The sequence below is a fragment of the Nothoprocta perdicaria genome, unplaced genomic scaffold (assembly GCF_003342845.1).
Source record: "Nothoprocta perdicaria isolate Ctin4 unplaced genomic scaffold, notPer1 scaffold_158, whole genome shotgun sequence".
NCBI lineage: Eukaryota > Metazoa > Chordata > Aves > Tinamiformes > Tinamidae > Nothoprocta > Nothoprocta perdicaria.
Window position 1 is genome coordinate 321,848 of NW_020454738.1, and position 20,662 is coordinate 342,509.

Genomic DNA, 20,662 nt, shown 5'->3' on the forward strand with positions numbered 1-20,662 from the left:
CTCGCCCCACGTCGTCGTCCCTCGCCCCACGTCGTCGTCCCGTCGTCCCTCGCCCCACATCGTCGTCCCTCGCCCGACGTCGTCGTCCCGTCGTCCCTCGCCCGACGCCGCCGTCCCTCGCCCGCCTTCAGACAATTTCAGGGCTGTGGTGCCATTATGAAGCCACTAATCGCTCTTTCCCAAAAAGAGTCTGAGCAGAGCTCTCTCTGCTYTGCTSACCTTCTTYATAGAGACTCTTTTGAGAGGAACACCAGGGCGCTTCTGTGCTCCTWGCTTTTCTGAAGCCCCCCCCTAAATGGCAAGGAGGATTTAAGGGCTGTTCGGCCTCTGGACAGCCAGGTGTCGCTCATTGCCAACTGCTGGGCCCATACTCACTCACTGCTAAAAGGCCTCTGAGCAGAGCGCAYTGTGGCTCAGTATGGTCCTTTGGAGAGACTCTTTTCCCCGGCAAGGACCACAGTGTTKCAGGATCTGTGGTGTGTGGAGCCYGACGTCATCATCCTTCGCCCGACCTGGGACTGCCAAGAGGACACCAAAAGAAATGTGGGGCTGCACGAACATTTCTTCCAGGACTTCTTTCTCTTTTTAAACACCCGGAGCCTTATCATTCTGGGGACGTGAAAATATGCTTAAGTCTCACATTAGGGTTAGGGTTCAGGAACGGGGAAGGATTAGAGGACTTCCTGTTGTGGGACTGCGAGGAGGACATAAAAGGAAACACGGAACTGCACCAACCTTCCTCCAAGGACAACTTTCCCTTTTTAAACACGCGGAGCCGTATCATTCCAGGGAAGTGAAATTAAGGCTAAACCTCAAATTAGGGTTAGGGTTAAAAAATGGGGAAGGCTTAAAGGGCTTCCTGCTGTGCGGCTGCCTAGACGAYACCAAAGGAAATGCGAGGCTGCACCAACCTTCCTCCAAGGACATCTATCACTTTTTAAACACCTGGAACTCAATTGTTGTCGGGACGAGAAACTAAGAGTATGCCTCACATCCGGGTTAGGGTTAGGGTTTCAGGAACGGGGAAGTCGTAGAGAGCTTCCTGCTGTGGGGCTGCCAAGAGGACACCAATGGAAACTCGGGGCTGCACCATCTTTATTCCCAGGACATCTTTCACTATTTGAACGACGGAGCTCTGTCATATTAGGAACATTAAAGTAAGAGTAAGCCTCACATTAGGGCTATTGTTAGGGTTCCGGATCAGGGATGTTTTAGAGGGCTTCCTGCTGTGGGTCTGCCAAGACAACACCAAAGGACTGCAGGGCTGCACCAAAATTCCTCCTAGGACCTCTTTCACTTTTTAAACACCCGGAGAAATATCTGTCTGGGAAGATGAATATATGGAAAATTCTCACATTAGGTTTCGGTTTAGTTTTAGGCTTCAAGAACGGGGAAGGCTAAGAGGGCTTCCTGCAGTGGGGCTATAAAGAGGACACCAATGGGAACGCGGGGCTGCACCAACCTTCCTCCCAGCACATCTTTATCGTTTTGAAAACCCAGACCCCTATCATTGTATGTATGTGAATACAAGAGTAAGCCTCACGTTATGGTTAGGTTTAGGGTTCATGAATGGGGAAGGCAGAGAGGGCTTGCTGCTGTGGGGCTGCCAAGAGGACACCAAAGGAAATGCGAGGCTGCTCCAACCTTCCTTCCAGGACAGCTTTCACTGTTTAAACCCCAGAAGCCATATCCTTGTAGTGGTGTGAAATAAGGGTAAGCCTCACATTAGCGTTAGGGTTGAGGAACTGGGAAGGCTGCCAAGAGGACACCAAAGGAAACACTAGGCTGCATCAACGTTCCTCCCAGGACAGCTTTCCCTTTTTAAACACCCGGAGACCTATCGTTCCAGGAACATATAATATGGGTAAGTCTCACATTAGGGATAGGGTTAGGGTTCAGGAACCGGGAACTCTTGGTGGGCTTGCTCCTGTGGGGCTGCCAAGAAGACACCAAAGAAAACGCGGGGCTGCACCAGCATTCCTCCCAGGACATCTTTCACGTTTTTGAATATGCGGGACCCTATCATTCTTGGGACGTGAAAGTAAGGGTAGATCTCACATTAGGGTTAGGATTAGGGTTTAGGAACGGGGAAGGCTTAGAGGGCTTCCTGCTGTGGGGCTGCCAAAACGACAACAAAGGAAACGCTAGGTTGCACCAACCTTCCTCCCAGGACATCTTTCACTATTTGAACACCCGGAGGGATATAGTTCTGGGGTAGTGAAAATAGGGGAAAACCTCACATTATGGTTATGGAGAGCATTAGGGTTAGGTTTTCAGGAACGGGGAAGGCTTAGAGGGCTTCCTGCTGTGGGGCTGCCAAGAGGACAACAAAGGAAACGTGGGGCTGCACCAACATTCCTCCCAGGACATCTTTCACTTTTTAAACACCCGGAGACCTATCGTTGCAGGGACGTGAAAATAGAGGTAAACCTCACGTTATGGTTAGGTTTAGGGTTAGGGTTCAGGAACTGGGAAGACGTAGAGGTTTTCCTGCTGTGAGGCTGCCAAGAAGACACCAAAGGAAACGTGGGGCTGCACCAACCTTCCTCCCAGGACATCTTTCGCTTTTTAAACACTCAGAGCCGTATGGTTCTTGGAAGGTGAAAATATGGATAAGMCTCACATTAGGGTTAGATTTAGGGTTCAGGAACGTGGAAGGCTTAGGGGGCTTCCTGCTGTGGGGCTGCGAAGAGGACACCAAAGGAAACGCGGGGCTGCACCAACTTTCCTTCCAGGACAKCTTTCACTTTTTTAACACGCGGGGACTATCATTGTAGGGAAGTGGATATAGGGGTAARCCTCACATTAGAGTTAGGGTTACGGTTCCGAAACGGGGAAGGCTTAGAGGACTTCCTACTGTGGGACCGCCAAGAGGACACCAAATAAAATGCGGGGCTGCACCAACCTTCCCTACAGGACATCTTTCAATTTCTGAATATCCGTAGCCCTAACAATGTAGGGGTGTTTAAGTAAGGGTATGCGTCACATTAGGGTTAGGGTTGAGGAATGGGGAAGGCTTAGAGGGCTTCCTGCTGTGGGGCTGTCAAGAGGACAGCAAAGGAAAAGTGGGGCTGCACCAACTTTCATCCCAGGGCATCTTTCACTTTTTCAACACGCGGGGCCCTATCAATGTAGGGAAGTGCATATAGGGGTAGGCCTCACATTAGGGTTACAGTTAGGGTTCCGGAACGGGGAAGGATTAGAGGGCTTCCTGCTGTGGGACCGCCAAGAGGACACCAAAGGAAACGCGAGGCTGCACCAACCTTCCACCCGGACATATTTCACTTTTTAAACACCGGGACCCTGTAGTTCTAGGGATGTGAAAACAAGGGTAAGCTGTACTTTAGGGTTAGCGTTAGGGTTAGGGATGAGGAACATGGAAGGCTTAGAGGGCTTCCTGCTGTGGGACCGCCAACAGGACACCAAAGGAAACRCGGGGYKGAACCAACCTTCCTCCCAGGACATCTTTCACTTTTTAAACACSGGGAGCACTATCATTCTGGGGACGTTAAAGTAAGGGTAAGCCTCACATTAGGGTTAGGGTTAGGGTTCAGGAACGAGAAAGGCTTAGAGGGCTTCCTGCTGTGGGGCTGCCAASAGGACACCAARTTAAACYGGGGGCTGCACCAACCTTCCTCCAAGGACATCTTTCAATTTTAAACACCTGGAGCTCTATCGTTCTCGGAACGTGAAAATATGGATAAGCCTCACATTAGGGTTAGGATTAGGGTTCAGGAATGAAGAAGGCTTAGGGGGCTTCCTGCTGTTGGGCTGCCTAGGGGACACCAAAGGAAATTCCGGGCTGCACCAACATTCCTCCCAGGACATCTTTCACTTTTGGAACACCCAGAGCCCTGTCATTGTAGGGAAGTGGATATAGGGGTAAGCCTCACCTTAGGGTTATGGTTAGGGTTCAGGAACGGGTAAGGCTTAGAAGTCCTCCTGCTGTGGGGCTGCCAAGGGGACAGCAAAGGAAATGCGGGGCTGCACCACCCTTCATTCCAGGACATATTCCACCTTTTGAATACCTGGAGCCCGATAGTTATGGGGACGTGAAAATAGGGGTAATCCTCACATTAGGCTTAGGGTTAGGTTTAAGGAACAGGGAAGGCTTAGAGAGTTTCCAGCTGTGGGGCTGCCAAGAGGACACCAAATGAAACGCGGAGCTGCACCAAACTTCCGCCCAGGACATCTTTCACTTTTTAAACACCTGGAGCCCTGTCGTTGTAGGGACGTCAAAATAGGGGTAAGTCGCACTTTAGAGTTAGCGTTAGGGTTAGGGTTTAGGAACTGGGAAGGCTTAAAGGGCTTACTGCTGTGGGGCTGCCAAGAAATCGCCAAAGGAAACACGGGCCTGCACCAACCTTCCTCCCAGGACATCTTTCACTTTTTAAACACCCGGAGCCCTATCGTTGTATGGACATCAAAATAGGGGTAAACCTCACATTAGGTTTAGGGTTAGGGTTGAGGAATGGGGAAGGCTTAGAGGGCTTCCTGCAGTGGGGCTGCCAAGAGGACACCAAAGGAAACGCGGGGCTGCACCAATATTCCTCCCAGGAAATCTTTACCATTTTGAATACCCAGAGCCCTATCGTTGTATGGTTGTGAAAATAGGGGTAAGCCTCACATTAGAGTTGGGTTTAGGGTTCAGGATTAGGGAAGTCTTAGGATTAGCGTTAGGGTTAGGTTAGGGTTAGGGTTATTGTTAGCTTTGAGGAACGGGGAAGGCTTGGATATCTTTCACTTTTCAAACAGCAGCAGTCTTACAGTTGTAGGGACTTGAAAATAGGGATAGTAGGGCATTAGAGGGAAAATAGGTAAAATAGGGGTAATAGGGGACCTCTTGGGAGCCCGACGGCAGGAAGCCCTCTAATCCTTACCCGTTCCTGAACCATAACAATAACACTAACACTAACCCTAATGTGAGTCTTACCCCTATTTTCACGCCTCCATTTTCGGGAGGTTCGGGAGGGATCCAGGTGTTTAAAAAGTGAAAGATGTCCTGGGAGGAGTGATGGTGCCACCCCACGTTTCCTWTGGTGTCCTCATGGCAGCCCCACAGCAGGAAGCCCTCTAAGCCTTCATCGTTCCTCAACCCTAACCCTAACCCTAATGTGAGGCTTACCCGTAATTTCACACCCCTACAAAGATATGGCTCTGGGTTTTCAAAATGGGAAAGATATCCTGGGAGGAAGTTTGGTGCAGCCCCGTGTTTACTTTGGTGTCCTCTTGGCAGCCCCACAGCAGGAAGCCCTCTAAGCCTTCCCCGTTCCTGAACCTAACACTAACTCTAATGCGAGGCTTATCCATATTTTCACGTTCCTGAATCGATAGGGCTCTGGGGGTTTTACAAGTGAAAGATATCCTGGGAGGAAGGTTGGTGCAGCCCCGTGTATCCTTTGGTGTCCTCTTGACAGCCCCACTGCAGGAAGCCCTGTAAGCCTTCCCTGTTCCTCAACCCTAACCCTAAAACTAACTGTAATATGAAGCTTAGCCTTAAATTCACATCCCTAGAACGATAGGGCTCCAGGTGTTTAAAAAGGTAAAGTTGTTCTTGGAGGAAAGTTGGTGCAGTTCCGCGTTTCCTTTGGTGTTCTCTTGGCAGCCCCACAGCAGGAAGCCCTCTAAGCCTTGCAAGTTCCTTGAACACTAAAGCTAACCCTAATGTGAGGCTTACCCCTATTTTCACTTTACTACAACTATAGGGCTCCTGGTGTTCTAAAAGTGAAAGATGTCCTGGGAGGAATGTTGGTGCACCCCCGCGTTTCCTTTTGTGTCCTCTTGGCAGCCCCACAGCAGGAAGCCCTCCAGCCTTCCCCGTTCCTGAACCCTAACGCTAACCCTAACCGTAATGTCAGGCTTACCCCTATTTTCATGTCAATAGAACTACATGGCTCCGGGTGTTCAAATAGTGAAATCTGTCCAGGCAGGAAGGTTGGTGCAGCCCGGCATTTCCTTTGGTTTCCTCTTGGCAGCCCCACAGCAGGAAGCCCTCCAGCCTTCCCCGTTCCTGAAGCCTAACCCTAACCGTAATGTCAGGCTTATCCCTATTTTCACATCCATAGAACTACATGGATCCGGGTGTTCGAAAAGTGAAAGATGTCCTGGGAGGAAGGTTGGTGCAGTCCCGCGTTTCCTTTGGTGTCTTCTTGTTATAGAYGAGACAAGCCAATTTTCTCATCTACCGTTTATTGAGTAAGCTGGGTACAGAGAATAACAGCGCTGGGGCAGCCTGGAGACAATCCCTCTCAGGCCCCCATCTTTCCTCTCTTGGGGCTCAGTATTTATAGTATATAGTCCATCTAGTCCTTTCCTTCTTCCTTTCCGTGATCTTTGTGGTATTTCGATGTTATCAGTAGTCTCGGCATCCCAATGTTATCAGCAGTCTCAATGATCCTAGATTGTTTCCAGTGTTCCTCGATTGTTTCCAATGTTATCAACAATCTGGGTAATCCTCGATTTGGATGGTAGACTCAGCATCTTCGAGTTCCGTGGTATTCCCCAGAAGTCAGTCATGCTTGTAAATCTAAGTAAGCTATTCCTGCTTATAATCGTTATTTCCTAGTTTTGATTGACTTTAGGGAACAAACATTTATTACACTCCCACACCTTCAGCTTCTTTGCTGTACCTGTCTCTGCTTGTCACCTCTAGCTCTGCTATTCCAGCAACACCTTTTCCCTAACACAAAGCAGTTTGGGGGCCCTCCTCCTTTATCAGTCACTACTGTTCTTAATCATTCCTGGCTTACTAGATTTTTCAAGTATGATATGATGTAATTCTTCCTAGGCAGGAAACACAATATTAAAAGTCATATTTCAGAGCCTGTACTAGAAGGTGTCCATAATTCTGAATTTCTCTCTCATTTTATCTTTGCAAACAATCATATGCATGCTGCAGAAAAGCATAAATATGTGCAAGATAGCCCATCGGATGTTATGCTACTTGCTAAAGTATCATCCTTCGGACCTGTTCTCCTAGCGCTTTATCGAGGCAGGCCCAGAAAGTCACCCAAACTCTGTCTCCTCTTATCTCGTAAAATTACAGACTCTTTGGGATCAGTCATGTCCCACGCTTTGTTGCTGCACGGGCTACAGAGATGAGGCACAGAGGAAGCCACATCTCAACCGTGGGCTCTGTTTGCCTGTAACATGCAGCAGTGTGTAACAACACTAACCATCGCACCAAGTGTTCACTCACTGATGAATTTGCTAGCTTGCTGCACACAAATTGTGCAAAGAGTTAACTATTACTTCAAACTAGCAGTCACTTGAGGTTCACCAATATATAACTCAACCACTACAGCAGTCGTAGAAAGTCCATATCTTCAAACTCCTTGTAGCCCCAGGCATTATAATAGTATGAAACAAAAAACACTGATTCAGTGGCTCATTACACTGATTTAATAAATTGCTTATGCTCATATCATTTTTGCAGCAATGCTATTTTTTTCCTTCGTAGTTAGTACTAGTGAAGTTTACTATGTGAAAAAATGAAGGGAAAAGACGCATGTCTGTCTTATATGGTATTCAACATTGAAAAAAATTTGAAAAGTTCAGGTAGGAGCCTTCATTGTCAGCAGAGGGCACCACAGACCTTATTAGTAATTTAAAGTTGTAGTCTTTTAAAATGACAGGGATTTTTCCATGTGATTAAGAAAAAACCCCACAGCAATTACATGCATTAATCGTTCAGGTTAGCAATTTGGATGTCCTGTGTAAAATGCRCATGTAACTTTTACAATAGTTAACTGCGTATATTGGGGGTTCAATTTGTCATCGCACAGACAACCTGGTTATGCTACCAGCAACACATCAGCATGTGGAACATGGGCAGGTTGGCAGCGGCTCTGAACATCTYTGGTAGCTTCAGAGAGGACATTTATTCGGACTACCCTACTTCACGTGTTCTACCTTCCACAGCCGCGTTTGCTTAAAAGGGAACACGGCTACATCCAGGTTAATTTTTAATATTAACTATTTTTTTCCGCAAGTGCAGGGCATTTACACGCCGCCGGGCCGCCGCAGCTGCCCGGGCCCTCCCCGCTGCCAAGATGGCGGCCGCTRCCCAGCGGGGCAGGAAGAGGCGGGGGAGAAGGGGGAGGTGCCATGTCGAGTGGAGGCTTGGTGCGGAGGTAACGGCGCCGGGCTGGGGCGGYGGGTAGAGTTGTGTGTGTGTCCTGGGCAGCGGGAGAGAGGAATAGGGGCTTTCTCCCGTTCCCTTTCCCATCTGCAGGCGCTGGGAGCGCGTCCCGCGGGGGTTCCAGGACCCCGCCGCGCCGCGAAATGGCGCCTCGCCCCTTCCACCCCCGTGGCGCGGTGTCGGCGCCCCGAAATGGCCGCCGGCGCCCACCCTCCATCGGCGCTGGCAGGAGCCGCCCCCGCTGCTTTCCCCGGCGGGGGATTGACKCGAGGTCCCGTTTCTCCCGTGGGGTGACACGCGTGGCTGTGGACCGGGGGGCAGAGCATGATCAGAACCAGGGACGAATGCTGAGGGATGGCATCGTGCCATGGCAGCTTGCTGGGGAGCTGGTGCTGCGTAGGCCTCTGCTCTCTTCCCTCCTGAGTGTGCCAGGAAATTAAAGAGAGGGCAAAAAGCTGCCCGTGGTACTGACCTACGCCGGACGAGCCCTAAGAGTCATAGGAGGAAAGGCCTGAGGGAGTTCTATTGACGAGCTTGTCAAAACAACCCTTGGATTTAGCAGGCTCTGCAGACTACTGCGTGGCATGTTGACACGCAATTAAAAGCATTTGCTGGCCCATGTATTTTTATGGGAGCGATTGCAGGCTAATTTGCGGTTAGATTTCTGCCYGGCTGCTGATGCCCAGCACCCAGCATTGCGGTACCCACAGTCAGGCTGGGCAGGCAGAGCAGCTCCCAGGTTCCATGCGAGCCAGAGCCTCTGCTTGACCTTCGGATCTAGCACATCCCTGAACCCCCAGTGACCAAACAGCGACAGCATATGTATTTWTTTTTTTATATGTATATATATACATACACACACACATGTATATATGTATGTTGGTGTGATCTTAACAGACCAAAAAAAAAAAAAAAAAAGTGCAGGTAGCTCTACGTTGGGCCTAATCCCTGAAGCCCTAATAACTTCATTAAGCAGTCAATTGTAATTTTTCTTTTTCTAATTAAGAATGCAGATTCTTGGGAAGAATAGTTTCAAATCAGGATAAAAAATAGCTTTTTTTGTGTACTTCCTCACACGAGTGAAATCTATTGCCTCAAGTCTCATTATTCACATGCTGTTTTCCTTATGTTTTTAAACATGTTTCTTTACATGGTATTTTAATGTAATTTTCTTGGTTCACTGCGATTCAGCTCTGTTGTGTTCAGAGACAGGGAAGACTCATTTTGCCTACAGAGTTGTGTAGGTGAAGGAGAGATTCCTGCAGTGGTTCTGCTGTAATTCTGTGATCACGTGCGCTGCTCCTTCCACATCTGTGACCAAGRGGTGACTCTTCTGCTCCATGAGGTGTCCAGTGGTTACAGACATCTGGCAGGGACACTGTTGGAGTATCTCAGCTGTTATTGTATTGACTCAATTATATTCATGTGACTTTATTGGAAGTTGAAACGCCCTAAAGTTCAAAAGTCTCCGTGAGGGGAGCAGTCCTGGTGAGAAACAGGAAGAGATCTGGTTTTAGCTAAGATTAAATAAAAGCCTGGAAAAGTGATTTACTGGGGACATCTTTAATATCTGCTCTCCCACTGTAGGTGGAATGAAGGAATGTATTTTAGGTCTGGAGACTGGCTTTCCTCTTGGTCTGCGAGTTCATTTTCCTTGTTTATATGGAATGTAGGTTGCCCACAGCAAGTAGTACGGTGCTTTCCAGCTCTCTGCTACAGTGTCTGAACTATAACACCATGTCCATTGTAGAGTTTTGTGGTATTTTGTTGCACCTTTAGGAGAATTCAGCCTCTTGCCTCTGATCTGGGCCTCTTCTGATTACATAGAACTTCTTGGGGGAAAAAACATTTATATCTCAGATTAGGGAGAGGGAGAAAAGAATTGGAGCTCAGCTAGCTTTTCACTTCCAGGAATTCATACACACTTCACTCAGATGCTTTATATTTGTCTTGGAATATCTGGGAGTTAGCTGTGCTAAGGCTGAGCTAACTAAGCTGAGGCTTTAAACTGTTTCAGGCATATAGCTGAGGCAGGACATCACCCCAAATTAGTTTGCAGAAGACACTTTTTTTTTTAAGGATTGCCTTTGCAGTTAGCGGGAAATTACTTGGGTTGTTTTTTTTTTTTAATTCTTTTTGGTCCTTTTATTCATTCGAATCATCTAAATTTTGTATTATTACAGTATGAGAGTCCTATCAAATCTGTAGCAACTTGATCGTTTTCTCTTTTTTTTTTTCTTTAGCAGCAAACTGGCTTGCAACCTTTTGATTGTTCACCATTGCTTATTCTTGTACATACAAGTCACTTGCTATAGCATGCAGACAGTGTGCAAAGTCCTGAAGATTGGGCAAGGAGATATSCCATCAGCACAATGTTAAAGGATCTCATTATAAATGTGGGTCAGTCTTTGTAAAGCAGGATGGAAATGCCATGTGTAGTTGCAGGAGACGTAGAGACTGTTCAACTGTTGTTTCTACTTGTTTCTGTAGGTAAGCAATAATGAAAATGTCGGATGTGTTTTATAACCTCAAGGAAAGAACATGGATACTCACCTTTTTCTTCTATTTCTTGTCCATTCAACTAGCAAGGCAGCAGATACCAAAGAGGCCTGCAGTACGTGATTCAGTCAGTTTTACCCGTGCTTGTTCAGCAGCTGCCAGATAGGACTAAATCAGGCAGTGATTTTTGAATGAAAGAGCAAGGTGCAGGCCCCTGGTGGGGTCTGGTGAGCACCTTCCCTCCTGTCTGTGTACCAGCACCTTTGGACATAAGGGGACCTCACCCAATTGCAGGCAGACAGGTGCCTGAAAATTGTATGGAGTCTCCATAGCCAATCTTAGAGGTCCTAGAGAGGGAATCACAGAATCCTTAAGGGTGGAAGGGACCTCTAGAGATCATCSAGTCCAACCCCCCTGCACACGCAGGGTCACCTAGAGCACGTGGCACAGGGCGGCATCCAAGYGGGTTTTCAAGATCTCCAGAGAAGGAGACTCCACAACCTCTCTGGGCAGCCTGTTCCAGTGCWYTGTCACCCTCACAGTTAAGAATTTTTTTCCTTAAGTTCCTGTGGAATTTTGGAAATAGTTTTCTCTCTTCCTTAATAGCCTGTAGTTCCTTAATATGCACTTTTATGCAAGATTCCATGGCTTTGCTATATTACAGCTCCCTCAAGTGGTAACATTTAATCTTTTAAAGCTTCAACTATCTTTCTGTGAAACTCTTCAGAAAGCTTTAAGGCTTTCCCCTGCTTCTTCTTCATTCCAACTTTGTTCCCGGAGTTTTTCCTAAGAAGAACTTCCACAGCCTTAAATGTGAGATGCTTACGGATTGAATTACTAAAATTATTTTTGAAACATTGTTCCTAGTTCAGTGACCACATTCTGTTTTTCAATTGCTCTTTAGTGTATRCGTGAAAAAGGATACTAAAGAAGATTGTATATGCTACATTTAATCCAGTGCAGAACAGTTTGTAATAATTTGCTAGGGGATTAAAATAACAGTTTGCTTGTTAGGGGAAAAAGAAATGCATCCAGTGGTGGGGCCATGAGGTGTACCTGTGTGCAGCAGTCAGAATATGTAGCTGAGGGTCTGCAGTTGCTGGTGTGTGGGCTGCTGTGCTCGTCAGCCCAGCTCTGAGTGGTGCTGTTGCCTGTAAGGGYTGGAGGAATCGTGCTGGCCACAGGGTTTCCTTACGTGGTGCTCCGTTTTCTGTGCACAGCTCCTCACCCTGCAGGACTAGAGAGGAAGCTCAGTGCAGCCTCATCCTCAGAGCCAGAGGATCAGCACACCTCGCCCTTGCCATGGGGTAAAATGGAATACATGGACAAATTGCCCTCCCCCAGGCCCTTGGTGAGTAGTAATTTCTTTGCATGTCCATGCAGTAAGTGGGAGGGCAGGAAGTTTTGTAGCACGACAGCTGTCCAGGACAGGCTGGGCTGAGCTGTGGCTTCCATCTCTACCTCACTATAAATCCACATGGGTGCGTAAGGAGATATATATATATATATATATATATAGGCTTTAAGACTATATATGTATCCTTTATAACCTACAAAATGTGTAATAAATACTAAGAGTTCATGACTTCATTGGGATAAGTAAACTATTTTCTAGTCTATTAAGTGTAACACAGTACCTATATTTATAGGGAGAGAGCACACGTGCACTAGAGCTGAAGAAAAATACATATTTAGAATGCAGTGTATTAGAAAGAACAGAGCTGATCTTAAGGCCCAGGGCAATAGCTTTTTGCTTAGGCATGTGACAGCTGCACTACCTCTGCCCTAACGGCATGAAAGCCAGGAAATGCCAGATGATCATCTTCTAACAGAAGCCACTTAGTGTCTGGGGGACAGGGAACCTCTCTGTTAATTAAGGCCACCCTTCATAGGAAAACATCTCTTTCCACTCTCAGACTCTCTGTGTTCGTCCGGTAAAAGTGAGGATACAATTGTACATACATTTTGGTACGATGATGCGTAGGGTTCAGCTAACATATTTGTCAGATACATGCTGGTTTTTTTTTTTTTTTTTTTTTTTTTTTTTTCTGTTTGTAACTGTATCTGAACAGTAGATCTGTTTCCACAATACCCATTACTGAGGCCTCGCAAGATTTCGAAAATGTCAGACAGGAATGAGCTGTTTAAAGACAGGGTAAGTGTGAAGCAGATGGCATCACTGTTGAGGTTGGGTTGGTCTGTGGTTCCGCATTGCAGAAACAGAATCACATATAGGTCTCCTCTCCCTCTCTGCATGCATCTTTTCTCCTTCTCTCTCTTGTTTCTTCTTCAGACCTCTGAGGCCCTCTCTAARGTTTGGACCTGTTTCAGGCACAGAGCGAATGAGTTGGGCTTGCAGTCACTGAAAGCAGCAGAGTGTACCAGTTAGGCAGACCTATCTCCGATCTCTCTCATACCTCTCATACTTTCCTACCTGTTTTCAGGAGATTTCATCATGGAAACTTTAAGGCACGGGCTTACAAGTTCTTTTAAATGTACATGTGCGTGTAGCAGTCCCTGTGTCAGTCTGTAGTTGGTTGCTTCTGGAGGAGAGTCAGGGTTTATGCAACTTCAGCAAAACACTATTTTTGTCTATAAATTGAAAAGATTAAATCCTGTGAAAAGAAGAACACAGACTCACAGCACACTATCAATTCTGTATTCAATTCCTCTTGGCAAACAGAAGAATCTTTCTTTTTTTGTGTATAAATTTGAGCATTGTCCTATGTGGAAGATTTTTTTTCTTTTATGTCGCACAGCTTTTAAAAAAGGCAACAAAAGAAGTGTTATTAAAGCTATGAAAACCTGCATGCTAAAATTCCCCTTCTCGTTTAACACCACTTAGAATACATGGGGGGGGGGGCCTTAAGAATGTTACTACAGAATGTTCTTCATAAGTGTGAGGTATATGAGGAGTATGAGGCACTTCATAAGTGTGTAAGGAAACATCTTTAGTCTTTAAGAATTCACAGAAGTCGTCGGTAGCAGTTTGTAGGTGTCCCCATGCTGCCCTGCTTAGCAAACTGTAACATCAGGGCAGAGCAAGCRATGGGAAGGGTGGCGTCACAGACCTTGGTTAAAGGGTTACCAGCCTGATTCATCTCCGGGATAGCAGCTGAAAAGGGAACCGATTGGAAGGGGAATAACACACAATCCCTTGCATAACAAGGGGAAGGTTGAGGTGTTCTGGAGAATCATAGGGCATGTAAGGAGCAAAACGTCTGTTTTGTCTCRGGATCAGTGAGTTGCTTGCTTAAAGCGGCTGCAGAGTAGCCCTCAACCTCAGCACTGGAGTTTCCAGGAAAATGTATTCAGCTACTTGTTGTTTATTAACTAAAGAAATACTTTTGATCAAGATGTGGTGATATGTAGAAATTACTTCAAAGGCCTGACAACTCTGGCATCTTCAGCAGATGCCTGATAAATTCCCCTTAAATAGGTATTTTTGGATGAGATGCCATTCTTGCATTTGCTGTTAAATATTTATTCTATTAAAATAACAAAGGCTTGAGGAGAAGTCTGAAATGAAAAAATCCATTAATTTCATCTGCTGTGTTAATATGAACTAATATGTGAATGTTCAAATTTTTTAAAACCTTTTATGTTTTATGAGTAGTTGTTGTTGTCCATAGATAATTTCTTCATATGTCAACAGTTGTTTCATGTTTACTGACAGAAAAAAAATGACTTCTAGTTTATTGGTCAAGGGAAAGAATGTTATTCTGTATCATACAGAGCAGTGACAACAAGAGGCAATTTTGTTTAAAGAAAAAAAAATAGCTACATATTACTGTTATTCTTTAATTTAGGCTTGTAAAACATACAGCTTTGATTTTTAACTAAGGAGTATGTTATGAGAAATCCAATGGAAACTTGTGGTGGGTTTAGTAAGCAAAGCAAAACAAAACCCAAAGCACAGATAGCCAAGCATCTCAACATTTATTGAATTTTTGAAAAATAAAATAAAATAAAAAAATCCTGCTAGGTTAGGACCAGATTGATTTGGGAAGAAAAACAGGAAAAAAAATCACTTTTATAGTATGGATTTTCTGGACTCACCTTTCTTTCCCTTTCTGATATTCTTTATCATTGAGACTTCAACTGAGTTAATTTTTAATCAGTTGCTTGAAAGCTGTGAAGAATGGGAAAAGATATTTATTTAAATAAGGGTTCACAGGTTGAGTCATAGGTCRCTTTTTCTGAAAGCGATTGCATATGCATTCCAGAAGGATAAGCAGCAACTGGATTTGGGTCTTGCAGTAAATTTCCATGTCTCTGCAACTTTCAGATTAAATAAATGCAGTATACACTTAAAAACCTGCCCTTAAAGATTATCAGAAAGCTAGTGCAGAGTGTATGCAACAGCCTGAGGATATTGTTATGTTATTCAAAAAGTGTTAGAGCAGTAGATCCCAGGAATTTTCTATTAGGCTGCATAAATCTGTGTAATGGAGAAATACACCGATACACTGAAAACAGCACTTATTGAGTTTGACACCAATATTTTAAAACCCTAAGTTATGATCTACAGGTTATCTGTGATGAGGAGTTATGTTTCACTCCCCCCCCCCCCTTTTTTTTTGCAGAAGGTGTAATTTGCTAGCAATATCTAGTTTTCAAAAATATTAAACATTAAGTGTTTATCTGGATCTTTTGGTGAAAAATGTTGAATTTCATAACTCAGTCCAGTGGATCTGGAGTCATCTAATGTACAAAGCATTGTGTAAAATCTCTCTCTAGGCTCAGAAGCTGGCAGACTGGTTATGTGGTTTCCTGTGTTCTTGGAGTACTTGAGAATCTACTTGTGTATTTCTAAGTTGATGTATGTGCAYTGGAAAAAAGATAGAACAAGCAGTGTCTTTGCTACTCTGTTTTTTTTTTTTTTGGCAAAAAACTAAGCTTTTCCTTAAAAACTAGTGTCATGCCCTACTTCTTAAATTGTTAACACGGTGCTGGCAGAAGTACCTCGGCTCTTCTTTGTCCAGCCAGTATTTTCTTTGCACAGGTTAAACTTACTTGCCCACTTACACACTTCTAGGATTCAGTCTGTTCTGTGTTTTGTTTTGGCAAGCCCGCTATACATAGTTTCATGAAAAACTATGTAAAAAATGATATATATAAATGAAATAGTGTAAAGCAGTGCACAACCAAAAGTAAACCTTGTGAAAATAATAATAATAAAGAAGAATTAAYAGATGACATGACTATAGTAAATATTATAAAACCTTTTTTGACTTTCAGGTTTAAAAATGTCTGACCAGAAGAATATTGTGTGCAGTGCCCATTGCATTGAAAAGTTACTGTCTGAGAATAATTTCCAGGATATTGAAAATCATCTAGAAGTGCTAGAAGGTATTGATATGACTATGGAATATCTACAGGGGACAGGAGCTGCCAAGGCTATATACAGAGTACTGAAGAGCTGCCCTTCAGCAGTGCTGAAAAAGAGAGCAAAGGGTTTGTTATCTAGGTGGAAAGCACTTTACAAGAAAAAACATATTCTCTCAGGGCAAGGTAAGGAGACAGATTCTSTGCATCTGGAAGAAGAAAGTGAGCATCTCTGCGTGATTCCCAAAGAACGGTCACTGTTGGATGGAGCAGGTCAGCAGGAGGTATCAGATAGCACTAGYTCTACAGTTTTGGTCCCATCACAAAGTGTTGTCAGAAATGTGGTATCTGATGACCCAGAAAGCAGTGAGGACCATTGGCTTTCTCCTTCTGTAGAGCGACCTACAAGTAATGCATGTTCAAAGCCTCTTGTTGGTGAAGCAGGCTTGCAGCTGGATCACACGAAAGCTCTGAGACGTCAGTGCACAGATCTTCTCTATAAAGCTTTGACTGCTTCTGCTGAAGACAAAGAAGAAACCCATAAATGGTTAGAGCTGTCAAAAGAAATTGAAGAGCATGTATTTGCTCTTCATGCCAAAAATGCCAAGAAATATAAAAATTGCATCAGAAGCAAAATCTCTAACTTGAAGAACCCTAAAAATTGCCATTTAAAGCATAATCTCTCTTCAGGGTCTTTGAGTCCAAAGGCCTTTGCTGAGATGACAGTGATGGAAATGGCCAGTGATGAACTGAAACAGCTCCGGGCCCTGTACACGGAATCTTCTGTTCAGGAACATCAGCTTCCACAAGCCGTTAAGGGCATGCAGACACACAAAATAAAATGCAGGCGCTGTGAAAAATTTGATTGCACCGTCACAATGATTGCCAGGGGAACTCTCTTTCTTCCAGGCTGGGTGCGAAACACAAATGCAGATGAGCAAATGGYGACTTACGTTATTTGCAATGCCTGTGGAGAACAGTGGTATCACAGCAGATGGGTCTGTCTGTAACACTGCAGCTTCTAACAAGGTGCTGAGAAACAAGAACTGCAAAATGTTAAAATACATGGGTGTGAGAAGGCATCTCTGTAGAAACTTTATACAGTTTATATTGATGTGCTTATGAAGATGTTGCAATTAATAAATTGCAAGATGCCAATTAAAAAAGAACCTATGCTACTTTTAAAGGTGATTRGAGCAAATCTTCTGTGATTTTTTTTTTAATATAATAAATATGTATGTCAGTGTGTTTGAAAACAAAAGTGCCCCATGGCTAATGTGATATCAGAAAGCAGAATATGCACTAGCAAATACATTACAAATGTTCCAAATACTGCAGACTCTGGTTTTTTTYCCCCCCCTTTCCATTGGTTACGTGGAATTTTAGTTATCTGCAGCAAGTGTTTTTCCAGACTATGAGTTTATAGTAAACAAAATACATTTTTAACAGTCTGTAGTTCACATACCTTTATGCATTACAGAATGTTCAGCGTGGCTTCTCTCCTTAATTAAATAACTTTTTGCAAGTAAGGGTAAAATAGATATTACCTCTCAAACCAATTTATTTAAAAGCAGAAAAGCAATGAAAGATTAGGTGTAAGGATGGGAGAGGGCAGCTAGCAAATGAAAGCAAGAATGCACTTCTGTTTTAACTGTGTTTGGAGCTGTGTGGGAGAGGAGAAATGGGGAAATAGGCTAAGATTAGGTTGAATAGGCTTGATAGGCTAAATCATTATTATTATTGTTACAGAGTCAACAGTGACTGTATATACTAGAATTATTTATTTATCAAAAGATTTCTACCCCCTTAATTAGGTTCTTCTCACCCACCTATCAGTCCTATTTTTTTCTTGGAAGCTTAAAGTTATCCAGAAATCAGCCATCTGAATACTTCGAATGGAGTATGTAACAGGGAGCTATTTTTTTCTGTTACTGGAAGCACCCTGATTAGGGCATTGTATGCAGCTGTGTCTGTAGAAGAATATGTTCATACTCTGTGTCCTTACGTTGTTTTCTGTGGAACTTACTGTGACTTACCGTTATTATCACTTACAAGTGGTACTTACTATTATTCTACTGATAAAAACACAAAAAAATCTCATTCTTTGAAGTTGACAGCATGAGTGCCTTCAGCAAAGTCATTCGCTGTGGCATTGCTCAGATTTTATCGTGTGGAAATTAAATATTTCAGTTGAATTGACCTGCTGTAAAACAAGTATCGAAACATTAGGACAGACCCTTAGTATTCAAAGATATAACCAGTCAGTTCATGTCTGACCTACGTGTTGAAATTGATATTGACATGAAAGGACTGTAAGGATTCCTTTATGTGAAATTACTTACCTATGTAGGAACACATGTAAAATTCTGCATTTAGTTTTCAATGAAACCATAAGAAAATAAACATTTTAATGGTTCTCAGAAAGCACAGAAATCAGTGCTGTTCTGTCTCTTTGCTACTTTACAGTGCTATATAAGAACACAGAGTAGCAAGATACTTTATGTTGACTGTGAACAGCAGATGCTCGGAATTTCTGTCTGTGGACAACTGTAAAGCCGATGCGGTAGCATAGAGCTCAACCACGTTTCATCCTAGAGAAGAGAAATGTTAAAAGTCATGGGCAGCCCTTTTTAAGAGACGGAATTTATATATTCAGTAAAATCATTGGCCCTAATACTGACTATAGGTGTAACATAATGTGAAACATCATTTTCTTTTAAACTGCCCATCACTAAACATGTAATGTTAAGCTGTGCCCTGCAGCATGGCCGAGGCTTTCTGCAGAGCGGTTTAAGAGTAAACAGTGGCTGTGTTGAAATCTTGCAGATCGTGGGGCCTGTTTGACTCGGTGCTGATCTCAGTGCCCTGTACCTGCTGCAGCAGCAAGCGCCTTTGCTTTCCTGTCCCTTCAGGTGGCCTTTCTCCCAATACTGGGAATAACAGTGTACCAACAATACTAACAACTGCAGCTGCTTTCTGTGGGCCAGCAACAATTGCTGGTAACTGCAGAGTCAGCTCTTGTAACCGATGCCCTCTGTGCAAGTGTCCTTCAAGCTTCTTTTCATCCATTTGGAGCTGACAGCAGCTAGTGCCCTTGCCACAAGTTCTCAATAGTCTTGCAGTTCTCAGTTTGGATTTTTTGAAGTAGATTCCTATAGTAGTGAGCCATGAGCAGGCGTKCCTCCATTGCCTTCCTTCCCAATAACAGTTGAACCTGAGAGCTCTTTCTAACTAACATGTCTTCTGGCAATGACATGTTAAAAGATGGATAGTTCTGTAAATGCGGTGGAATTCAGGAATCATGACAGCAAAACAAAAGGAATTTATGCTCTTAGAAACAGACCTTAGAGCTGCATGTTCTATTAGAGCTGCTGACCTCTAGTCCACACACAAATAGTTTCTGGTTGTTGGTACTACCTTAAAACCAGGCACAGAATATGCTGCTTCTTGCCCAGAGAGTAGTTTGGGAGAGGGAAGAGATCTTGGGATAGTGGCAGAGATTAATTTATCAGAATGAATTGGACAGAGAGGGGAGGAGTGACGGGATGTTGTAGCAAGTGTGGCTGGGCCCCAAACGTATATGAAACCAGGCTTAGTCAGGTCTAGGGTGGTGAAGAAACTTATCCAGATTCAGCCTCTCCTTGTATGTAGTTCATATTTACACATGTGCTGCTTGCAGCCTCATCTAACAGTTGGTAAAACCATATGTGAAACCATAAGTTACTGCATTAGCTTCTCAATCACTGTATCTGATGCTGTCACCTTCACCTAACTCAGTTCCTCACCTGTGTAGCCGTTTTTCCATYTGTGTTTGCATCTAGGACTGTTTCCTGGAAAGCAGATGTCACCAGTCGTGTCACTGCCCTACACCACTGCCCTGCAGGTGGTGCAGGGCTGAGTATGGGATGCAGTCATCCACATCCTATAGACTTGCTGCTGTTATTTAAAAAGGCACGGCCTCAGTTCCGCTCTGCAAAGGACTGCAGAGGACTGGCCGCAGTTCTGCTGTGTTGTGCCTACCTAGATGGTATCACTCAGCAGGCCTGCAGTGTTGGGCTGGGTAAGACTGTGTGCCTTGGCTCAGAGTGGCTGTAATGTGTCACCTTGCAACTACACAGTGTGCACGTGGGCCTGGGTAACTGCAATACAGGAAATGCCAGAGTCCAGGAGCRAAAATACAGGGAAAGCTTTCAAAAAATAGATTATTCTTGTGTTGTGGAAGACTTGGGATGGGAAACAAATTCTTTAAGCAGAGGGGKTTTTTTTGTGTGTGTGTGATGTTCAGCCTGCCTGTGGTACAGCTTCACCAAGCAGCACCGTGACATTGGAGATACTCCAAGCAGGGTGAGGCTTAAGTCTCTCTTGGACTTCACTTGGGTTTTCCCAAAATTGGCAATAAACTTGCACACACCTTCATCCCGGAGCCTGTGATTTAGCAGGGAGGGTTCACATGCAGATTGTACTCAAAACAGCCTGCAGCTGCAAGACATTTCATATGTGGTTTAGGATGATTGAAGGTAAATTCACAATCATACCCATTTTTAATGTATTTTTATGCTGACAGTATTTTATTAATAAATAAATTGATATTGCTTCCTTAACATTCATAACAAAACTCCTCCTGGGTCCAGGACGCACTGCTGGTCTTCTGTTCTGCTGTGGGCCTCTTACATCTCCCTCACAACTACTTTACTC

The 20,662-nt window shown here is 44.4% G+C and overlaps 1 protein-coding gene across 1 annotated transcript; it reads left to right on the forward strand.

The window, feature by feature from the left end:
• Positions 1-8,106: 8,106 nt before the first annotated feature.
• On the forward strand, positions 8,107-17,272 carry TCEANC (transcription elongation factor A N-terminal and central domain containing). Its single transcript, XM_026035289.1, has 3 exons — positions 8,107-8,132; positions 11,860-11,990; positions 15,881-17,272. Exon 3 carries the CDS (start codon positions 15,889-15,891, stop codon positions 16,975-16,977), a length of 1,089 nt encoding a protein of 362 aa, XP_025891074.1. The 5' UTR covers positions 8,107-8,132; positions 11,860-11,990; positions 15,881-15,888; the 3' UTR covers positions 16,978-17,272.
• The last annotated feature ends 3,390 nt before the right edge of the window (positions 17,273-20,662 follow it).